This window comes from Vulpes lagopus, chromosome 8 (assembly GCF_018345385.1).
Source record: "Vulpes lagopus strain Blue_001 chromosome 8, ASM1834538v1, whole genome shotgun sequence".
In the NCBI taxonomy this organism is placed as follows: domain Eukaryota; kingdom Metazoa; phylum Chordata; class Mammalia; order Carnivora; family Canidae; genus Vulpes; species Vulpes lagopus.
This window is the reverse complement of record NC_054831.1, coordinates 87,121,006-87,142,152: the sequence shown is the minus strand read 5'-3', so window position 1 is coordinate 87,142,152 and position 21,147 is coordinate 87,121,006. Positions and strand designations below refer to the sequence as shown.

Sequence of the window (21,147 nt, the reverse complement as noted above, 5' to 3'; positions counted from 1 at the left end):
ATGTGAATCATATTTAAAAACCAGAAAAAAGGAAAAACCACAGACACAAACCAAGAAACAGACACTTTATTAAAGAGAACACATTGATGGTTACCAGAGAGGAGGTGGGTGAGGAGGATGGGGAAATAGGTGTTGGGATTAAGGAGGGCACTTGTCATGATGAGCACTGGGTGATATATGGAAGGGCTGAATCACTATATTGTATACCTGAAACTAATACTACACTGTATATTAACTAACTGGATTTAAATAAAAACATTAAAAAAGAAGAAAGGCTAGCTTGGAAGTCACAGCCTCTCTTTAGCATTTAACTCAGAAAGGTTAAGTATATTGTTAAGAGGAAAATAATATTCATATAGTCAACTTCACAACTCCACTAGGAAACTGCTCTATTTCCCAGAAACAATATCCTTTCTATGCAAATCTCCACAAACTAAACAAAAATGATCAGAGATGCATGGCTGCAAAGCTAACTTACTTTTCCAAGTGAACTATTCTTCATGTCAATCCAGAAAGGCTCAGGGTAGGTCAGATAATTTGCCCTTTTTAAAACAAAGTTACCAAAGCATAAAATATATGAATGAAAAATCCTACTTAAAGAAAAAAGAAAGGAAGGAAGGAAGGAAGGAAGGAAGGAAGGAAGGAAGGAAGGAAGGAAGGAAGGAAGGCAGGCTAATGTCAAACACCGGTTGAAGTAATTTTTCTTTTGGTTGAAATAATTTTTAAAAAATATAACAACAGGGGTACCTGGGTGGCTCAGTTGGTTAAGTGTCTGCCATTTGCTCGGATCATGACCTCAGGGTCCTGGGATGGAGCCCTAGGTTGGGAATCCCTGCTTGGCAAGGAGCCTGCTTCTCCCTCTCCCTCTGCCCCTCCACCCTGCTCCTGTATTCTCTCTCTCTCTCTCTCTCTCTAATAAATAAAATCTTTTAAAGATAAAACAACAAAGAAGAATGACCAAACCGTTCCAGATGGTAACACTTCAAATCACTGATACAAGGCAGAAAGTCAAAAAGTAAGGCAGTAAGTGATGGGATGAGGACTGGGTGTTATGCTGTATGTCAGCAAATCGAACTCCAATAAAAAAATATATATATACAAAAAAAAATAAGGCAGTTAAGTGCAGAATCAAGGTAAATGGTCAGAGAAACAGGACACTAGATTTTCAGTTTGAAGCATATTTTATTTTATTTTTTTTTAAGATTTTATTTATTTATTCATAGAGATGCAGAGAGAGAGAGAGAGAGAGAGAGAGAGAGAGAGGCAGAGACACAGGCAGAGGGAGAAGCAGGCTCCATGTAGAGAGCCTGACGTGGGACTCGATCCAGGGTCTCCAGGATCACGCCCTGGGCTGCAGACAGCGCTAAACCACTGCACCACCAGGGCTGCCCAGAAGAAGCATATTTTAGTGACTAGACCTGCCCAACAAGGAAGTACGTGATCTTTATCAGCAGTATGTGCCCCCACAGCACTGACAGGTTGGACAGCCGGAAAACGTGTGCTACTGGGAGGAAGATACAAAGGGAATACAGGCATTCGGGCATCTGATGAGGGATCGGGGTCAAGCTCCTGGTTTGTGAGGTCTCTTCAAACTCTAGGACTTTCTGGCAAAGAGAAAGCAACACATATCCCCAGCACGACACAGAACTTAAATGCCTTATTCAGGATACTAGTGAAGTTTCTTACCTCCTGAAGCTGAGATTCTTTCTTCTTGGAAGACAGATTTAAGTGTTTTTCTAAGATGCCACAATACTTTTCTGTCTCCTTGTCATACTTCTTTTTGGCTTCCTGGCAAAAAGTAGAAAGGAGAAAAAGAGTAAGATGTTGCAGGAATAAAAGCAACCTTGTCAAGACCTGCCTGCTCAATTTCATAGCTTCACCATTCTCTCAGACCCAGGACAGTGGACAACCCAGCTCTTCCTACTCTTCAAATAAATGTATGTTACATTAAGCCACCCACTCCAACCCCCACCCACAACAAACTGATGGTTTTCAGTGTCTATCATAAGGGAACCAATACAGTGCCAGAAACAAGGTAAGCCCAGTATTTAATAGTGGCAAATCCAGGACTCCACATTCTGAGAAGCTCAACTGTGAAACCGAAATTTCTAGTTTTTAACTCCAAGGATGTTCAAGGGCAAACAATGGGGGCAAAGTTATCTATAAAGCTAATCCCAAAGCACTAAGATCTACTTAAAGCTTAAGTGGGACAAGTCTAGAATAAGGGCAGACCCAGCTTTAACAGTGGTCAAAAAGTACTTAATATATAGACCTAATATCCCCAAGCACAAGAGTAACATATATGGGTCTTTAAAATGACAAAAGATTCAAAAGGAAAGAAATAAGACAAAAGTATTCACAGAAGCACCATTTTTACTAACAAAAAAGCCAAAGCAACATCAGTGCCCAAAGATACGGTTTGAGATCATTAAAGGGTGGGACATCTAATAACTTTAATTAGGAAGGCTAGGTAGTCATATAGTAAGTTGCTCATTATTTAATGTGAAGTATTAATATGATACAAATTTGGTGCATACAAACTTGGTGTATACAAGCTATACATAGAGTATAGCTACCTATAAACAAAGATTAAATGGAAAAATAAATGAAAATAATCAAGTTAAGTAAATGGGATAATGGGTAATTTTCTTCCTATATCTGGCATGATCCTACATTAACAGTTTTCAAAATGGAAAATAAGATAACTATCACAATACAGTTAATAATCCCTGCTTTCCCACCAAGTCACTGACTCACAGAGATTCTACTTGTAACTCCCATTTTACAGTTAAGAACACTTGAGATCCAGGGAGGTTAAGTTGTGAAAAGTCATACAGAGTGACAGAGTTGGGATCTAAGGCCAGGATAGGCCGCTTCCAAAGCCTACCTCTCAATCGCACCTGAGACACATGTTCACAGGAGGTCTCTCTTTTCCATTCACTTTCTAGTGGGAATGGCAATAAGGGGGCTGGAAGACGTTGGACAGTGGCCTAACAAACAGGATCAATTTCACTGAGTCCATAAGTCTTAATCTTGACTCAGGTGGAACCCACAGGAACTATTTTTCTGCAACTCCAAGGCCTTTAAGAGGAGAAAAAAAGTTTTTGCAGCCAGATAAGGAAGCTCAGAGACATCTCCAGTCATTTCACAAAGATATAACAAGCCAACCACTCTGTTGGGCTCCTTTAGCCACGAGACAAGGCAAAAGTGATCTCAAGCCTCTTGCTGGGGATATTCTAGTAGGACAAACATAATTAACCAGGAAACAAATAACTACAGACAGCTGCAAGTGCTATGAAGGAAATAAGGTGCAGAGATGCTGCAGACAGTATGCTCAAGAGAGGCCTCACTGGGGAGGGAGTGTGAGCTAAGACATGCTAATCATGTGAGGGACAGGGTGGACACTTCTAGAGCCCAAGAGCAGCAAGTACAAAGGCTCTGAGCTTAACACTGGGAAGCCCAAGCAGCACAGGTGACAGGAATCACCAAGAAGCTCTCACTTGAAGCCCTGACCATCTGCCACATTAGAACACCATTTTACCTGGTCAACAAGATTCTAAGCCTCTCAAAGAGTAGAATCATTACATACCATTTTTAGCTAACATGTATCCATTTCTACAAATCTGAATTTTCCTTGAAAGATACCTTATCTACAAGAACTCAATACACAGAAATAAGTGAGGAAAAAGCCCAAGGAGACCTTAAGCTAGACGCTTGTCTCAAGCAACTCTTTCCTGTATAAGAACCAATAACTTTGAGCTAGGGCTCCAACTCCACTTAATGCTCACAGATCCACCCCAGGAGCCTGTCAGCAAGCCCCAAGAACCCTGTGCTGGGATAGCCCAGCTGGCCAGAGGGGAGAAAAGGCCAGAGAACATGAGTCACCAGCATTCTGTGACTTTCTGGCAACCAAACTGCCACATTCCATGTTCAAGAGCTAAATAGAAAGGGCAGCAGTTTCTGTCCTGAGAAACCAAGCAATAAGACCTCAAAAGTAAGTCTACTAAGATTTAGATAATGTTCTTAAAACAGGAGGGTGGTGTTAGTGATTTTAAATTCCCAACTCAGGTATGACATGGTGCTCATCTTCCAGGGAATCCACTGTGGGTGGCTAAATGAACAAAAGACAGTATTAGGGTTCTGGAACTTATTTCCAAGTGTACACGGACTGACTCTAAACAAATCATGGCCCCTCTCCAGAACTGGGTTCTTACACTGAGGTACTCCATGAGGTAACTGCTCAGGTTTCTTCCTCTTTCAGTTCTGAGAGTGTCTAACAGAGTAAGAATAAAAACATCCACTTCCTCATAGGCCTATTAGGATAAAATAAGATAAACCATAGACTGTGCTTAGCAGAGAGCCCAGCACACAGGAAATGCACAGTAAAATTCAAGAATGATGATGACAGTAGCCATAGCAGCAATAGTGGTAAAGAGGCCCATCATCTGAACATACCTCTTCCTCCTTATCGAGAACACTCCTTGTTTTCTATGTCCAATGTCCTATGAAGGTAAGCCTTCATAGCACTTCCACAATTGGAAATTATGTTTATTTACACCTTTTTGTTTCAGGTCGTTCACCCTAGCCACACCATGAGCACATTACATCTTCACTTGCTCTCTACCATAAACTAGCGTGTTTATGGAGCCAGGCACAGAGCAGGCACTCATGTATTTTTTTTCAATGAATGAACTATGTGTATTGAACCTAACAGCTAACATCAAAAGACTATATAACACTGTTCTAAGCACTTCACATGTGTTTACTCATGTCTTCCTCATAGAACTCTAAGAGGTAGGGCAGCGCGGGTGGTTTAGTAGTTTAGCATCGCCTTCAGTCCTGTGATCCTGGAGACCCGGGATCGAGTCCCTGCATGGAGCCTGCTTCTCCCTCTGCCTGTGTCTGTGCCTCTCTCTCTCTCTCTGTCTCTCTCATAAATAAATAAATAAAATATTTTTTAAAAAAAGAACTCTAGGAGGTAAATATTATTGCTCCCCCATTCTACAGATCAGGAAACAGGCACGGAGAGGTTCAGCTACTCCCCAAGTTGACATGCCAATGGCACAAGTGAGGTTAGGGCCCCCTATTCACCAATGCTAACTTCTTCTCTACTTTCACTGTAGAGCACAGCTCTCCAAATGTACCTCAGCTGGAGGGAAAACAAAGTCCCCTAAACTCAGAATTCTGAACACAGGGTCACAGTTATGCCAAGCTCTGGGCTCACGCCCTACAGCAGGGCAGCTACACTAACACCAGAATGCCCAGGAGTCCTCCTCCCTGGCAGTCGTCATATCCAACACTAACTTCTGCTTCTTGCAAGTAGCAACAGGTTGTTATAGCAACCGAAGCAGCAGGAGAGGGGGAGGAAGGGTAATTTTAGCACCACACAGGCAGAGTTCAGAAACTTCCGCTTGGCTGCTCAAGAGCCCTGGCTGGCTTTTAGGTATTCTTTAGGCCGCTGCCTAGACTGCCTGGTGAAGAGTGTGTTTCTTTGCTTTCTCTTATATGTATACAATACTAGGATATAAATATGTGCATGTAGGGGGAAGGGAGGAACAAGTACAGTTAAAAAGGGAAATGACACAGGAAGGAGAAGGAGAAATCACCCCCAACATCACACACTGTTCAAGAGGAATGAGAGATCAGAGTATGTATGAGAGGCAACACGTTTTTACGAGTAATGACTTTATACAAATTATTTTATTCTCCTACATCCCATCATCTACAGCCTCACACCTACCTCACCCCCAAAAAAGTACCTGCTCCAGTCATTGCGATTACTGTATTACCCAAAAGGACCCCACTCAGACTCCTGCTCTTCCTCCATGGTAACGAAAGCCAAAACTAGGGCTGAGGGAAGAGGCCAGAGTGAGAAACATCTGTGCTCAGATGCAGAAAAGATTCTTGGAAAGGGGAGTTAATAAAGAGGTCTATCTGCTCTGTTGCTGTCTCAAAGCTCTTCAGAATGTCCAGAGCCACTACTGTATGTTATGGTGTAGGAAGCACAGGTCCCAAGGCCACTAAAGTGAAGGTTTGCTCATTGGGCCCACAAACAGGAGAACCTGGGGAGGGACACTCATGGCAAAATCTTGGACAAAATCTTAGCATAACAAGACTCCCTTTTAATTTTACACTCCTTAATCTATGATATAAAGCCCATGAGCTCTAATTTCTTCATAAATGTAAAGTGTAAAATTGGTAGAAAGTGCTAAAGAACTGGAAGAAAAATCTTTGCTATGGTCCATCCTTCAAACTGCAGTCCACCATCCCTCAGAAGAACCCTGACTGAACAGCACATCTTTTTCAGCCCCAATCGTATTCATTTTCTGAAGCACATGTGCTTATTAGGTGGGGTGGGGAGAGAGGTCCCACTTCATTATATTTCAGTTACCTTTTCCCCATCTACAGGCATCGACCTCTCAAGACCATTTCACAACGGAGTAAAAATCTAAACATGTCAGAGTCATGTTGCCCAAAACTCCCTGTAGGTGGCGCAAAGGACTGCAGCTGAAGGAGTTACAGTTCCAGAAAAAGAGGAAGAAAATCTTGAAAATCCTTCTGCTTTCCTAGATCCCAATGCAAACACCTTCCCTGCAGGTGGCCTCCTGAACACCCTACTGACAAAGTACCTAGGGTTTCCTAGTGATTTCTCATAGAGCAGGGGAACTCTGAAGAATCCATCTTTCAAAACTGAACAAGATTCCCTTGGTGGTCTTTTCATGGAAATTTCAGCTACAAGTCAGCCACATTTCAGGTGCAGTTCCTCCCGGTCAGTGGTAACAAACTGGGACCTAGAAATTGAAGCCGTCCTGCTTTGTGACTTGCACCATGTGGAAATAGGCTTTAAAAAAAAAAAAATGCCAACATTTTTTTAAACCAGGAAATTTCAAAGAAAACTGGCTTTTCAGTTTCTCTTGAAAAGCGTCAAGATCTGGCAACAAAGGGCACATTTTGACTCCACAAAAAAAGGAGCTCAGAATAGGGTCACCATGCCCTCAGGCCCAGTTTGCCTGAGAGCGTGGTCTAGGCTCTGAGTCCAGAACCTCTGCAATAAGAATAATTCTACCTTGTCCAAGCACCGTCATGTATCCACTAACACAAGGAAGCATGTCTTCTACTTTTACATGACTTATGAGCCAGCACAAAACGATTAGGTAACAAAATACTAGAATGACTGCTCTGAGGTTGACCACTCAATCTTACTTTAGACGCTTGTGAGTAACAGATGAGCCACTATATAAAATCCAAACCAGGGCTGCCTGAAAATCCAAGAACAAGGCTTGCTTAATTCTCACCTTGGCAGCCCCAATCTGCTCCTTTCGAAACTTCTCCAAGGGAGTGATGAGCACCTCGCTGGCATTCTCAATCTGGTGAGGAAAAACAGGGCAGGGGAATGGAGTAGACACACATACACACAAAAGCAAATATCAGGAAAAAAACTCTAGCAATTCTGACACAAAATGCCTCCCTGTGTCTCACTTTAAAATTTGAGTAAGCAGGGTACCTGGGTAGCTCAGTTAGCTCAGTGACTCTTGATTTCAGTTCAGGTCATGATCTCAGGGTCCTGGGATCAAGCCCCACACATTTGGCTCTGTACTCTGTGGGAAGTCTGCTTGAGGATTCTCTCCCTCTCCCTCTACTCCTCCCCTACTCATGTTCTCAATCTCTCTAAAATAAATGAATCTTTTTTTTTAATCGAGTAATACTATTGCATGTGCCAATTGTCACAATACTTGAAATGAAAGCATGTCAGATCAAAATCACCATCTGAAAACATGGAACTCTCCTTATGGCTGATTCTCTAAAAATGGGTACCTTTGGGTCACCTGGGTGGCTCACTTAGTTAAGTGTCTGCCTTTGAATCTCAGGGTCCTGCAGGGAGTCTGCTTTTCCCTCTCCTTCTGGCCCGCCCCCTCACCTCCAATTGTGCTCTCACTGCTTGCTCTAATGAATAAATTTAAAAATCTCAAAAATAATAAAAATGAGTACCTCTAAAAATGTAAGCAACCATGTAAAGGCAGAGGGGAACTAGTAACAGGGTAGGTTCTAAATTTCAGCTTCGGGTGACATCTTGTAAATGCCTATTCACCCAAGTTACATTTAAGTGGATATATTTTAGGCAGATCAACACTGAGTCTAGGTTAAAAACAAGAAAACACCTTTGGACATGAAGTGGCATGAAAACCTTCCAAGCCTGACTTTTTGTATTCCTACCAGTACTAGACTAAGATCAGGACATCTGTGCCTCCAGACCACTGGCTGCCACTCAACTTCCTCCCCCAGCTCTCACTCCATCAGGTCCTATATGCCAGCCATACCATCCCCATGCACCTCAAATGTCCAAAACTTGTCCGATTTTCAGGCATTGCATTTGGTCATTCCCTCACATGCTCTGGTCCCAAATGCTCTGATGGATGACACATTTCTTATTCTAATTGAGGTTTTGGCTTAAAGGTCACCTCTTTAAGAAGGCCTTCCATGATCACCAGCATATTCCAAAGTAACTTCTCACCATCCCACCAAGGGTTTTCTTCAAAAGATGTAAGCCAGCTAAAGTTTTCTAATTCACCATTATACACACACACACACACACACACATACATCACTATCTTGTAAATGTTCACTTGCCTGTCATTTTCCCCCAAACACAGAGGAGTGCTGAAAACAAAGGAGCACTCGAATACTTTTCAATGACTATGTGAATGAATGAATTATTTCTTGACTGGCTGCCAACTGTGTGACCACAGGCAAAGCATTTAACCTCTCTGGGCTCTAATTTCCTCATCTGCAAAATGAGTAGGCTGGATTGTTCCAGCTCTAAGATTCTATGGTCTATTCTAAGGCAGTAAAATATTTTACAATCTTTCCTTTTAAGTCATTCACTGCTCCTTCATTGCTCAACTAATTATTTCAGGAATCCTGATGCAACAAAGCATTATTTTTCTAAGTCACATGCATATACATCACAATGAAACCAACAGAGTAAATGCCAGAAAGGCAAAGATGGACACAGCCAAGAACTAACTAGGCAAGGGAGGAATAAAAGGTGGCAGGTCTCCAAATTTATTGCCATTTGCCTTTTTCTCAATTTTGAAAGCACTTATCTGAGAAGAGAGCATTTTAACATGAGGGTTCCAATGTTAACTTGTTTGATTTTTATTATTATTTGATGTTGCTTAATGGGCTCACAAGTTTAAATCTTGCACAAATAAGGTAAGTCTCCAAAGCTCACAGTGGTATGCTGAACCCCTAAGCCACCGGTTCTCAGCCTGAGCTGCATGTCAGGCTCATCTGGGAAGTTTCTAAAAATCCCAATGTCCAGCCTAAACTTCAAACCAATAAAATCAGAATCTCTGTACTTCGTCCCAGGCATCAGTGTATTTTATACTTCCCAAGTTGCTCCAGTAGTTGACAATCTAGCCTTAAGGAGAAGCTAAATACACAAAAGCAGTAACTACTCATCTGGGAACCAAGATGTCCAAGATCCTGTCCCAGTCCTTCTACTGCTTGCTATTCATGTTCACTAGACCTCAGTTTTCCCATGTGGCCAATGAAAGACTACATACAGTGAGAAGTAAGGTTGTTCTGGGTCTAAGAATCTAAGACTATGTTATTTCCACTCAGTTCCAAGCACTGTGCTGATGCTGGGGACACAGAAGCCCACTACAGCACTTCAAGAACTCCTACTTATTATGAAAAAGACACATGCAATGATTATCAGACACAAGGTGGTAAGTGGAGAATCCAGAGACATGAACTGGATACTAAGAATATACAAAGCATGGCCAAATACACCAAGGAGTCAGAGAAGGCTCCCCAAAAAGGTACAGCTTTGCAATGCTGAGCTGAACTGATGAGGCTGCCATAGAGTGAGGAGATGGGGAAGGGGCTTGTAATGGTGAGATACTCAGACACACACAGAAGAAACTCAGTTCACTGACATAAATAATAAAATTGCAGAGGCAAGCTGAAGAGTATAATCCAGTCATTGTTCTCTTACCACAGGCCATAGCATCTACAGGGTTTTCATCATTATTTGCTCACCACACCCCCCACCCACAAATAGTGACTCGGCCAGGAATTAAACTCAAAAGAATCACTTCCCTTTCTCACACAATAGCACGTGCACAGACAAGCTTCCCCCTGACTCCACCCACCACCAAACCTGCTGCAACCACCAGCCTTCTGATTCTGGTTCAAGCACCCAAAAATGAGCAATCAAGGAAAATAGGGTCTCTGTGCAGGGCAGGAGGTGAGAGCTTCTGCTGTTTGCAATTTCAAAGAAATTCCCCCATTCTTTGTCTAACACAAATTTGGGTTTGAATCCAGACTGCGACACTATTTAACTATATGATCTTAGGCATGTTATTAACCATTCTAAACTTCAATATCTTCATTTAGACCCTGAGATGATATAGGTACCACCTCACAAAGTCATCATGTGGGTTAAATTAAAAATGTGTGCATACATAATGTCTTGGTTGAGGCTATGGACTGAACAGCATCTCCACAAAACTTATAGGGGAAGCCCTAACCTCTGTTAAATTAATTAAACAAAGAGGCCACTAGACGTAGGTGGCTCCAATGCTCTAACAGCCTACATAAGCCAACCAAAACCGATGGCTGCAAAACCCTCAAGGTTAAGAAATAGAAACAACTAGGCTTTCCCAAATAAGGCAACAGCCTGAGATATAGCCAATCAAGTTTAATTTCCTTGCTACTTCCATATGTTCTCCATAAAAGTCTTTCCCCTATAGTTCTTATCAGTGGAGCTTTCCTAGACAGTTCCAGTTTGGTACTGTCCAATTTGAACCAATTTTTGTTTAAACAAAGTCTTAAAAATAGGATATGCCTCATTTTATCATTTAACATCCCCAGCGTGACACTTTCTGGAGATGGAGTCTTTGGAAGGTAATTACAACATCAGGGTGGAGTCCTCACAATAGGATTAATGCCCTTCTTCTGAGCCAAAACCAAGAGCCATTCTGCCCCCTTTCTCTGCCATTTAAGGACACAGCAAGAAGGTAGCCATGTGCAAGCCAGGAAAAGGGTCCTCACCAGGAACCCAATCAGTTGGTTCCTTGATCCCTTGGTCTTAGACTACCTAGTCTCTAGAATTGTGAGAAATCAATGTTTGCTATGGAAGCCATCCAGCCCAGGGTATTTTGTTATGGCAGTCTAAGCAGATTAAGACAGTGAACTTAGTTTCAAATGATCAGTTTTAGCATGGGAAGAGAAGAAAAATCTTCATTGATAGATAGACTCTTCCTAGGCCTCTAGAGCACCACTAGCTTGGGGACAAGAACTCTTGGGGACAAATCAGCATGCCGCCAGCAGGAGGATTTCAAATCAGCTTCATTCTTGGTATTTCAGGGTTAAAGAGAGGATGTAAAAGAACTTCTTGTGGATATGGAATCTCTCATCCATTGATGCTGAGCCACATTAGAATTAGAACACAGAAGATATTTCTTAAGAACTTAGAGATCAGCATTTGATTCTTAAATTTGCATAGTACCTCCTTTTGAAGAACTTCTTATAATTACCATCATTTACTATGTGCCCATTTACTGGGTGCATACTAGAGGGCAGGCACTGGGTTAGGTGTTTCAGAATAACCCTGAAGGGCAGGGTTCACTTGGATAAATTCAATAAGATAAGGAGAGCAAGGAGCAAAGTGTGACACCTTCATCCCCACTTTGCCTATAGGGCATCAGAGGCCCCCAAAAGTTAAACAATTCAGAAGATCCACCCATAAGTCATACCTTATAGGTTCACCTTAGAGTGAATCTTTGGGAGGCCAATAAATGTGGTTCTAAAGTTATCCATAGTAATCTCTTAACATTTGTGAAACGTTTCCAACTCTACAAAGATGAGAAGATAAGGCTTGCTCAAGAGCTTAAAACACTCAAGTGGTAGAGGCTGGACTAGAACCCAGTTCTTCTGACAACAAATCTCTTGACATGAACCACACTGTATGAGAGCAAGAGCAGCCCAGACATACTCACCATCCGTATCCGTTCATCTTCAAGATTCCTGAGGACAGTGGCAAATTCTTGCAAAGACCTTGCTGGAAAAGAGAAAGTGCCATGAAAGTGACATAGAGCAATGAGCTTTTGGTAGTCTTTCCAGGTACAGCTATTATGCTATGGATTGAATTCCCCTGGCACATGCAGAATCCTAAAGTCAATTGCTTCCCAAGGCTCCCCTTATCTTTTAATCATTAACGATCCAGGATGACCCTGAATGCAGGTTAATTTCACCTGGCACTCTAACTAGCAAAGGATTTCCTTCAAAGACCTGCCTGTTCCTGAGACTACCCACGACTGATGAGGTGCTGGCCAGCTTCCAGACCATAGGCTGGAAGGGGAAGAATTCCGCTTAGGAGTTGAAGGATTTCCTGCTCAGGATTTGACCTTTTCAACTCTGGTTGTGGGGCTGCGTCAGAAACCAACCTTTCCTCTGGCACCACAACTAACTACATCAGTGCAGCTCGCAATGGAAGCCCATCTCTGGCTTCTCCTTGGATTCCACTTCCTGAGTCCTCAAGCCACCTATTGATACAATGCAGCCTGCAGGATGGTGGTCAGACATGGAGAGTCTTCTTTACCCAAATTATTCCCAAAGGCAAAAGGCATTAAGTACAATAACCCTGAGGATATTCAGGACATACATGTAATATTGGGGAGCTTCAGGAGTTACAATGATGCGTTTCCACTGCTCTCAGCTATCTCCCAGCTGCCTTCCCTCATCCTCAGATCCTGGCACTCTGTGTGACAACAGGGATTCAATAAGCATTTGACAGCTCTCTCAATCCTTGCTCACCCCTGGAGCTAACCAAGATGACCAAATGTAAGAAGAATTTAGGGCAATGACTGGACCCTGCCAAAGATAGGTGTCTTGATATTGTAAATCCTCTGTTCTCAGGATTGCCTATAAGGCACAGAAGGTAATAGTGAAAAGAGAAGTAGCACAGCAAAGTAATCAATGGTAACCCCACCCTCAGCCTCTGGTAAAGGAAAGGGAGAGGAGAGCTGAACACCAAACTCCTCTGTCCATCAGAAGGCAGTGGCAGCTACCTAGCTCTAGCCAACTACTGCCAGGCCTGAATGTAGGGCCAGCTGATCAAATTCTCCAATTTTAAAAATCTAGAAAACCAGAACATTACACAAATTCAATTTATATGTTAATTCAATTTAAAAAAAAAAAAGAGTGCCAAAGAAAACATGGTTGTATTCTGACTTCAGCCCACAAACTATTATTTGCAATCTCCAACTCTTCCCTTATCTACCTATCTTCTGTTCTTGTTCTCAGTTCTATACTACTACCATGATTGGGGCAAAGAAAAGTCACAAAAGCAGCCAGAAGCAAAACACTACAGGAGGGTGGGGAGCAGAACCCCACTGCAAACCTTCAAGCTTCCTCCTACAGGTCTGAGGTTGAGAGAGGCAGTCCCAGAACTCTGAGGGGAAACCCAGAATAGCCCCTTGGCTCCTGATCCTCACTTCACCCTGCCCCCCACCACTGCTGATATGATTTCTGAATTTAGGACACTTAGATACTTCCTATCACAGGGAAAAGGCTCAGCAAGGTCACCAACAGTTATGATAAACAGTGACCCGTCTTATCATACTCATGGTTATGACTTACCTATACACATTTCATCATCTGTTTCTGCATCTCCTATGCACTGAAATTTAAATTCATTCAAGGAATCGGCAAATTTCCTCTTCGCCAAAGACAAATCTGGCAAGAAAAAGAGTAAAAAATATGAATTACTGACATCAACTGATTTTCCTATATGCTGTACGGTTTAGTCCTTCTACTAATGTAGCAGCCAGATCTGTCCCTGAGGCTTATTCCAAACACAATGTAAACTCAAAATACTGAACAGCTGTTTCTAACGTAAAATTCTGATTGGCCTGAAAAATTACTATTTCCACTACACTGCTTTAACCATTCTGGCCCCAGTTCTAATTCCTTAAGCCATGCAGTGAGTCCTGTCATGTGCATCCGTACGGAAGAAGACCTACGGAGGAAGCGTAGGTCAGATTGGGTATCAGCATCTATATCCCTGTGGATGAGCCCAGCCAGTGGATCTCCCAGGAGGTCAGAGGGAGCTGGAAGAAAGGGCATGAAGTGCCCTATTCTCACAGCACAGGAGCTCCTGGACTCCTTATTCTGACTCAAGCACACGTGAGGCCAGGTTCTCACAACCTTCATGAGCAGAATGACCAGCCAGCATGACAAATTTCCGTCTGAACTATTTCCCTGGGTCATCGCGTTCCCCGCCACAAGAACAAAGCCCTGGCAATGTTTTGAGTTGGGGTAAAAACACACCCCACATGTGTTATCTATAAAGCAAGCCCTTGGATACATTCAAATTGTCAAATTTAAAAAAAAAGCTTTTATTTAAGACAGCATTAAAAGCCAATGATCCCTCCTGAACCCTCAGCTTCTGTTAAGGGTATAAAACCAGCCAGGTACCTTTAAGTGGCCTGACAGACACAGCTGCTCGGTACAAATGTGCTTAACTTAATTCCATGTGCAGCCTTCCCGAAGATTAGGCTAATCATTCAAATTACCCTCATGGATGTTTCCCTTATTGAAAGAGAAATGGTATTATGTTCAAATTCCCAAAGGAGGAAAATAGGAGGCATAACTGCCAACATGGACTGCCTTTAATGAGATATGAGAAGGAGGTTGGAAGGATTCTGGCTTCACAGATCAACATAATCTAATGGAATAATAGCATCCATGGCATTCAGTTCTCATCTTCATTAGTTCCCAGGACTGTGCCTTAAAGTTGGGAGTCATGTTTGTTTGGGGTTTTTTTTTTCCATCTTTTGGTTTTGTTTGTTTCCCTTCTGTGTACCTGGCAATACATCCTGCTCAGTATGTCCTGAATAATGTGTGTGTATAGAGCAGGGTATACAAATTCAATCAGTAATGTGCAGCTCACCAATCCCAGAGCTTCCTCCAAACGGTAGCTGCCAGTGAAGAGCCCGGCTAAGCAGTCCTGCTGTTCTCAGGTCTGGGTCTCAGGCTTCCCACACAGAGAGCAGGGGCTCCTGCTCAGAGACCATCCTCCTATGTGTTCAGATGACATGAATCTCAAGACAGCTTGTGCAAGGGCCTCTGCTCTATACCAAATGAGGAGGACACCTGAAGTGGAAAAGGAGAACCCAGAAGCCAACAGCCAATAGTCTCTGTTCTCTCCTTGGTTCAGTCACTTTAACGGAATGGTTCTTGGCAAAAAGCCCAAAGATGCTGGCAGAGGAATCAGGCACCTCCTAAAACTGGCCGACCCAAGCTGAGGATATACCTAAGAACACAAATCACTCCCCAGCAAGTCAAGAAAGAAACAAGAGTCATCTCAAAGTCAGAACACTGTGAGGAGGAAAGACAGGAGGCCACAAGTGGGCAGGATGAGATAAAGGCAGAATCACCTTTAATAGTGGAAGACAAAGCCCCCAAGAAGGCCAAGGGGTATCAGGCACAGAATATGGGCATGGCTGTGCTCAGTCCCATTATGGTCAGAATGTTCTCCTGATTGGAACTCACAAAGGCCTTGAGCCAAGAGTACGAATAGGGTTGCTTCTCTATCCACCTAACAATCCTCTGTGCCTCCCCCATAGGCAAGAAAGACTCAAGCTGGACAAGCATCTACACAAAGTGGAAGAAAGGTGAAATGTAAGCTAGGTTTAGGAAATCTCCCAACATGCACCTGAGAAGTTGTGCTGCCAAGGGCAACTACCAATGACAATCAAGGAGTGGCTAATAATGCACAACAGGGCCTTTGTGGGGCCTTTTCAAAGGAGGACCCATTTAACCTGGAGCAGGGCCTGCTAGCTTATGACCAGAAAGTAACTTTATTTCATTGCTGAATGACACACAGGACACCCCACCACAACACAAACCTGAGAAGCCATGTGGGCCCTGTGAAGCTGATATAAGGAGGCCTGTCCCATTGATGGAAGAATTAGGTGGTGAGTACTGGTCTGGAGTTCATACTGGGTTGTAGGCCAGGGAACACAGCTAGATATACTAAGAATCCCAGTTACTGGAATCTGAAAAGGAATTCACAATGGGCTTGAATGGCTCATACCTGAGAGAGAAATCTTTTGGGAAAGGCATAGGGGGACACTGGGTATTTTGCTTTTTCAGCATCTGCTCCCCAGTCTTTGCAACAGCAGCTCAACTTTGCTTTGGAAGAACTCCCCCTTTATACCTGCCTTGCATAAGGTCCTGGTTGTAGGCTAATCAGCCCCTTCCCCAGCCTCTTGCCCTCACCCCAACCACACCTGGCTCCTGGGTTCAAATTTCAGCTCCACTGTTTACTAAAGGTGTAACTAACCCTAGCTTAGGCCTAACTTCTTAAGTCGCCTCCCCTGACCTAAGTTGTCAGCCTCAGCTTATCCATCAGATTGTCAAGAGACGGAGGGAGACAGACTGCCCCAGAACTTAGTATACTGTAAGCTTTGGTATTCTAGGCAAGGCTGGTCTATTCTTTCCTAACGTGTGAATCTTGCAATGACAGAACCCAGGGAAGGTAATAAGCAGGACTACCTGTGTTGAGAACTCAGCTAAGTTACGGGAGGGACATAAGAGCACACAGCTCAAAGGTGGGGATCTGGGGCTCTATCAGCTCCTGGGAGCAGAGATCCTTGTAGCATATGTGGATATACCATGATGCCTCACCTCAGTTGAGATAAACCCCTGTTACATGGAACAATGGAGAAGACACCAAAAAAAGAACACCTAAAACACACTAATTCTTATATATTTCAACCCAGAATAACTGGTGGCATCTTATGTAGATAATCAACTCTCCAAATAGTTGCAGGGAGATTTCTTTCTGGAGTCTTCACTCTGACACAAAGGGAATCTAACACGCACATGCCAGTAAGAGGAGTGGAGAAGGAAGAGAGGCTGGTACTGGTGCTGAGTGCATGCCAAACGTCATGACACCCTGCTCATATAAACCCACTGTTTCATGTCCAGTGCAAGATAGGAGAAGGTGCCAGAAGTCAGTGATATTTACTTTGCAGAAACATCTGTTGCTAGAAAGGCAGAACGCTGGCCAGAGCAGAGAGAAGTCGTAACTGGCAGCTTCTGGGGAGGACAAGTATTTGCCTTACAGAATTAAATCACCTCCACCTCTGAGTGAGGAGACCAAGGCAGCTAAGGGACACAGAAGCAGCTAGAAGTCTGGGCTTTGGGGGACTGCTCTCAAAGGTGTCTGTTGACTAGGGGAACAAAGGGGAAGTGTCCTTCTCTTCCTGGGGATGCCATGCTGTGCCTCCCCAGATACTCTTCTGCACAAAGTGTTAAGAGAATTTAACCTAAGTACCAATTCTTTTTTCAGTAAAAGAAGGTTCATGCTTTTTCTTAAAGTTAGGATCTACCTTAATTTACATAAGTTTTACCTCAGTACCACAAGTCAAGCCATTCCCACTTTCTCCTTGGGGAAAGTTAAACACCTATGTGCACATACAAACACACCATGTGCACACACACATAATGAAGCACTCAAGGTAACCTTATCATCACAATTATTTCAGCACATCTATTTCCTTTCTCTGACTTCCAAAGTTATCAGAACTGTATATAACTCTCCATAAAAATTTTTATTCCTTGGTTACACCTCCTTGGATTTAGAAACTGATTACAGCTAATGAAGTCCGAGTGCCAAGGTAAGTACTTGTAACAAGAATGGTCTCTTGGCTGCTTGAAGCACAAACACCTAAATCCCCAGGCCTAGCTAATCTCTCCCTTGTCTGAAAGTCAATTACACTTACTCTCTATGCCTGATCACCTTGTATCTGGAATGATTCCAGAACTATGCATGAGTGGTTCCCTGGCATAATGCAAAGTAAGTGCCTGATACAGGACTGGACAAGGAGGCCCTCAAAGACATGTTGTACTGAACTGACTGGGCATGGTAACAGAAGTTGGCTTACATGTAGAACATCTGAGATTGCCAAGTAAGAGGACCTGCAGTGAGGGCTAAGAGGTGGACATGAGTCCCCAAGAGTGCAGCTTTGCCCACAACTCCCATTCTCAGCTAACCTTACCACTCTCTAAACCAAACTCTCTCTCCTATCATACCATCTTGAAAAAGGGCCAACCAAAGGCCTCTTGCTGCATCCCCAGTTTGGCAAAAGTGCCACCATATGTCCAGCCACACAAGTCAAAGTCACATACTCATGTGTTGTCCCTACCAGCACAGTGTCCTTCCCAAGTATGTCTACCTATCCTCCTAAGCCTCTCAGTTCTATTCACTCTTCCCATCACCATCAGCAACACCTCAATCAAATGCCACCATTTGCCTCATGTAACTGCAAATGCCTCTGCTCTGGTCCCCCACACCCACTTTTGTTCCTCTAATCAGTTCTCCCACCATTAACATCAGCTCCAATAGTGAATCCTGCGGTGAATTCCCATAGCTCTAAAAACTAAGACCAAAGTCCCTCCCAAAGTCTGAGAGGCCTTGAGGGACCTAGGCCTTCAACTCCCTTTCTGGGTTTTGCCAGTTCCTAGAATGTTCTACTTGTACCTGGAGCCCTTAACTCAAGGATTCAGTCCTCTAAAAAGCCTGCCCTGACTTCTGTAACGAGGCCAAGCCCTACTCTACCTTCACTCTGAGTCCTATGCACCTCCTTTTTTTTTGTACCTCCTTCTTCATAGCAATTTTATATTGTTCGGGTGATAATTCTGTTAATACCTCCCCAACTAGTAAATCCCTTAAGGGTGAGGATTGTGTCTTGTGTCCCTTCATGCTCACCAATATATCCTTACAACCTAGCACATCACCTGGCTGAGAGCAGGAGTCATAGAAAGAACAAAGGGGGAAGGTAAATTGGGCACTCTACTGGTTTATGTACTCATCAAAGGTGAAGTTCCTGATTATATAATTCACAGGTGAAAAAAGGCAGATTAGATATATATATTAGAAAATTCAAGCTCAGACAAGTCTGGCTGAAGCTTGTATATATAGGAAATGGTCACTGTTAACATAAAACCACCTGCCCTAATGTTGTCTGTTGAGAAAGATTCCCACAGCGCTGCAGAGAGAGCCACAACAAGCACATGAAGTAAAACCTTCTCTATACCAAGAGATCAGGAGACATTGGCTATAAACATGCCTGGTGTTGGCCACAGCCATGTGTGCCCTTTCAGTCCCAGCCTGTCCCCAAACCTGGAGGTCAAACAGACAAAGGTAAATTTCCAGAGACAATTCTCTTTTTCCCCATGCCTGGGCAAGCTGAAAACCCATCCTATCAGAAACAGTGCTTGGGGAGCATTTATCCCAGTCTGCGTGTGGCATTTTAAACCTAGTGCCATTGCTTAACTGTAAGAAAAGCAAGTGACATTCCTTTGTTAAGCACCATTCTACAGCCTGAAACCCTGCACTTCAGGACCAAAAAGAGGTAGTGTTGAAATCTTGAGTAGAACAAAATACCACCACCACCACCACCACCACCACCACCCACCCCCTGGTAGCATTCTAGTTTCTGTAACGCAGTCTTACCTGTGGCCACTAGGTGGTGATAGACTGGGTCAGAGAAAGGGTACTAATAATCCAAGGAGAAATGACAAAGCTAGCCTCAAATGTAGTGCTGGGCACAGATCATGTCCTGCTGATGAAGACACCGAGTCGAGAAGGGAAATGTTCAGTGGGCACTCAATCAGCAGTGGAGGGAGGGGCCCTGGCCTCCACGGGGGAAGAAGTGCCCTAATACATTCAAAGGACCTGTGTTCATCTTATCCACTCAAGCCTGAGACATAGAGAAGAGCTGAAGGGATCAAGTCACTATAAGCATGTCTCTTACATTCTTTCAAATCTAGCTGGAACAGACTCAGAAAACCGCTCATGTCACCAGAGGATGATATGCCCACCAGCCATATCAACCACCATGTTACATCATGTGCATTCTGATTATACATCCATGTGCTTTTCCTGAGGCCATTTCCCTAAAACTCTATTTCCTAAATGAGGCCATAACCAACACAGACTCTGGAGAATTTGTTTTTCCTTAGCCAGAGCACTAAGGCTATTTTCAGAGTTGATTTTAAAAATGAAATTCAGCAGAAGGGGCTTCACCCTTTTTCCAGATAAATGTCTAATTCTATTTACATGGAAACATCCTTTAAGAATAATATGGGAGACCCAAACTCACCTTCATCTACATTAAAAAGAGTGTAAATACATGATGTATTCATTTACGGGGTACTTACTATGTAACATGTACCTACTAAGTACTTTAACTCATTTCATCCTCATAATCATCCTACACGTAGGATTTATAATTCCCATTTTGCAGATGGGAAAACATATTCAGAGATTAAACAACGTGCCATGGTCACACAGCTATAAATGGCAGTATAAGAAACCTGGACCCTCTGACTTCAAAATTCTCAACTACTCTACTCTATAGCCTAACCTACTCAAATATTTGAGACTCTTATATCTATGTACTCAAAGAAATAAAAAAAGGATACATATACATTCCATGTTCTCTAGGAGAATGTAATTTAGGAGAATCTCATCTGTGTACGGTAAGTCCCCCCTTTCCTGTGGTTTCAGTTACCTGCCATTCGCCTTACTCTAGAAGCAGATGACTCTCCTGACTTAATGTCAGAAGGTCAGTGGTAACCTAATGCTATGTCACAATGACTACATCATTTACCTCATGTCACCTCATCACGTAGACATTTTATCATCTCACATCACAAGGGTGAGTACACTAAGATATTTTGAGAGTCCACATGCACATAACTTTCATTATAGTATATTGTTTTAGCTGTTCTATTATAATTATTGTTGTTAATATCTCACTGTGCCTAACTTATAAATTAAACTTTACCATTGGTTTGTATGTGTAGTCTAAGTGCAGGAAAAGAAAAAAAAAAAACCACATAGTCTACAGGTTTCAGTACTATCTGCAGTTTCAGGCATCCACTGGGGATCTTGCAACATATCCTCTGTGGATGGGGGAAAGGAGAGAAGGACTACTGTATATGAACTTATAAATTAAATAGAACATACTATTGCAATCAGATTGGGGGAGAGCTACAGAAGTGCAAGCAGGGTATTATTCCAGGTGAGGCCATTGGGAGAATCTTCCCAGAGAAAAAGAAAAGGGA

At 43.0% G+C, this 21,147-nt stretch overlaps 1 protein-coding gene across 10 annotated transcripts in view; it reads right to left on the bottom strand.

Moving 5' to 3' along the window:
- ARHGAP26 (Rho GTPase activating protein 26) overlaps nt 1–21,147 on the bottom strand; it is a 423,002-nt gene that overhangs the window by 307,839 nt on the left and 94,016 nt on the right. For 8 of the 10 annotated variants that reach the window (XR_005989292.1, XR_005989291.1, XR_005989293.1 and 5 more), the window contains exons 2-5: nt 13,648–13,743; nt 12,006–12,067; nt 7,296–7,367; nt 1,687–1,788 (exon numbers count right to left, since the gene is read on the bottom strand). Coding sequence is in view for 7 of the 10 variants with exons in the window: in XM_041765130.1 (XP_041621064.1) it covers nt 1,687–1,788; nt 7,296–7,367; nt 12,006–12,067; nt 13,648–13,743 (332 nt within the window). In the remaining 3 variants the exon portion in view is untranslated. Of the gene's footprint in view, nt 1–1,686; nt 1,789–7,295; nt 7,368–12,005; nt 12,068–13,647; nt 13,744–14,959; nt 15,088–21,147 lie in introns of those variants that run through there. The other 2 variants (XM_041765134.1, XM_041765131.1) reach the window with 2 other exon arrangements.